General features: G+C 48.7%; 2 protein-coding genes across 2 annotated transcripts in view; one reads left to right on the top strand and one right to left on the bottom strand.

Annotated features, from left to right (window-relative positions):
- Nucleotides 1–1,052: 1,052 nt before the first annotated feature.
- Pmar_PMAR028385 (hypothetical protein) lies at nucleotides 1,053–1,223 on the bottom strand (the record flags this gene model as incomplete). The annotated part of the gene is made up of 1 exon (XM_002786269.1): nucleotides 1,053–1,223. One exon carries the CDS (start codon nucleotides 1,221–1,223, stop codon nucleotides 1,053–1,055), a length of 171 nt encoding a protein of 56 aa, XP_002786315.1.
- An 868-nt stretch (nucleotides 1,224–2,091) lies between these two features.
- Nucleotides 2,092–2,224, top strand: part of Pmar_PMAR028384 (hypothetical protein) — a gene marked incomplete at both ends in the record, with an annotated part of 1,650 nt that continues 1,517 nt past the window's right edge. Inside the window, one exon of the mRNA XM_002786268.1 lies at nucleotides 2,092–2,214. Within this exon, the coding sequence (XP_002786314.1) occupies nucleotides 2,092–2,214 (123 nt within the window). The remainder of the gene's footprint in view (nucleotides 2,215–2,224) is intronic.

Here is a 2,224-nt window from a genome sequence, read left to right as displayed (position 1 = left end):
GCTGATCAGCGAGGTCAGACGAGTGCCAATATCGAGCCTGGCACGGTGGTGGATATGAGAGTGCTAGTCGAGGATTGGAGCAGCTCGGGAACGTCAAGGAGTAGCTTCTCAGAGGAAGAACTGCAGCTGGCGGATCACCTTGCGGGGATGGTAGAGGGTTCGGCAGAGATCGAGCCTGCTCGTTTGGATTCACTCTGTGATGATATTTTACGAAGGCTTATTTCTATTATTTCGGAACCTTAGGTTCTAGTGTGTACTTTCTACTGGTCTTTCACCGAACTGAATATCCGTCTCTACCCAACGTATTGTGTGCGGATTATGCGTTGTGTTTAGGTTGGCTACTGTGATGAACAACAAGCCCTTATTAGGCGTCGCTTGTCTTGTGCTTGGCGAATATTTAGCTCTACTGACTTCATTGTAGAGAGGTTTGCTGAGGCAGTACACTGATGAGACTTGGTCATGGGAGTTTTGATGCGGGGGTGTCGAAATGGACGAGGCCCTCATTCTGGTTCAGACGCTGCAGAATAAATGTGGCTCAAATTTAATAATAGTTGGTGCCAGCGCTATCCCTTGGTTTGTGCTACGGCACCACTATCGGCGGTTTAGCTACCGAAGCCACTCTTGGTAGGCCCTGTAGCTTCACAGCCCTCTGAAGTCGTTCAGTGAGTTGCTACGCCCCACGAGTGCGACCTGTTTGGGTCTCTTCCAACGGCGGGGGAGTTTTTGGGGGGAAAAGATTATCACAAAATCTGATGCACTCAGTTATGCCAAACAACAGGTTATTCCATCCCATTTATGGCATTGGATGTGGGGCCGATATGCCAGAGGTTCGCTGGTGGTTCAAGTTGAAGGATAGTCTCCATCTTAAAAACCCAAGTGCTTTTGTTCTTGTTGATTCAGGTGGCATACCGGCCCCATTGTGAGCCCTATAATTTATAATGGTTACGGTTACACTAAGGAGGCTATTGGTGGTTCCAGAGAGGCTTGTGTGCGTAGAGGTTGAAGTTAGCGGCCCACCTGCGTTCCTCGACGACTTACAGCCACAAGAACATCTACACATCACCATGGCCTTGGATGCTGGGTGCCCGGCAAGGCTGGCTAGGGAGTATATCAGAGGCCTTCACGAGCAATGGGATGTTATCGAAGGAACACCATTGAGCAACATACAAGTTTATGACTTTCCTGATACCCTTTGTCTCTTTTTCTTCGCCGGGTACGGACATTTTTCAGATGAAACCAATCGCCTAGATGTTATTGACATCATCATCGACTTTTTACGTATGCCGCAAGGTGTTACTCTTTCCCTCATGTCTTTCTTGCTTGCTCTGTGTCTACCCAGCCCTCGCAGTGAGAATATATTTTCAAGTTGTGTGGACCTATGATGATGAACCGACCACCAACGAGCTAACCATTGATCTATACTAATGCGATCCTTACTCGACTCTTGGGTATCTGAGTTGTCCATGTCAAGTTGGCATGCATTGTCCAAGCTGTCAAGTGAGCTCCGAATTACGTAGGTCTCCACAATTCTGGCATCTACATGGAAGCTGCTGCCCTTTCCCGACCCTCGAGCCAGAACGTCAGATTATTTTTGGGCGAGCGAGATTCGAAGTGCGCAGTAGTACGACCACTAACATCAACGCATCTCTCCCTGCTGATTTTACTTGACTACAGGGCAACAAATATCGTCGGTACAATACCGGGGTAAATCCCTCCGACGATTATGGGTGGGTAAAAAATAAAATGCGCGTGAAATGCCTCCTCTGTGACTCGGGCTGAGTTTCTCAGCGGAAGCGAATGTGCTTTCAATTTTCTTATTATTGAGGCATAGGAAGGGGATGCGGCATCTTGGAGCGAGGGCCCCTTCATCGTCCTTTACCCGCTCTGTGAGGAGTCGATGGGTTGGCGTTTTGTGTGTAGTTGCCATACATAGAACCTGAAGTGGCCTCATGGGATTTTTCCAGCGTGAAGCTATGGCTCATAGAGAACAGCAAGATTGGTGAAAAGCAATATCACGAAAAACCGTCGGGAAATGTTGTCGTATTTAGTGATGCAGACCCGACTTTGGTAAGCAGTCGTTGATTGAGATGAATGCCTGTCGCCTGCTTCCTATCCTTGGTCTCTCTGGATGAGCATCTCACTCGGTGGTTGGACTCTTGTAATCTCGGCGAGAAGACCACTGAGCCCACTGATGCCGATACGCTCCTGAGGAGGGTTATGGCCA

This window comes from Perkinsus marinus (genome assembly GCF_000006405.1).
Source record: "Perkinsus marinus ATCC 50983 genomic scaffold scf_1104296931648, whole genome shotgun sequence".
Lineage (NCBI taxonomy): Eukaryota > Perkinsozoa > Perkinsida > Perkinsidae > Perkinsus > Perkinsus marinus.
The sequence above is the reverse complement of the archived record's forward strand: the minus strand, read 5'-3'. Positions and strand labels throughout refer to the sequence as shown.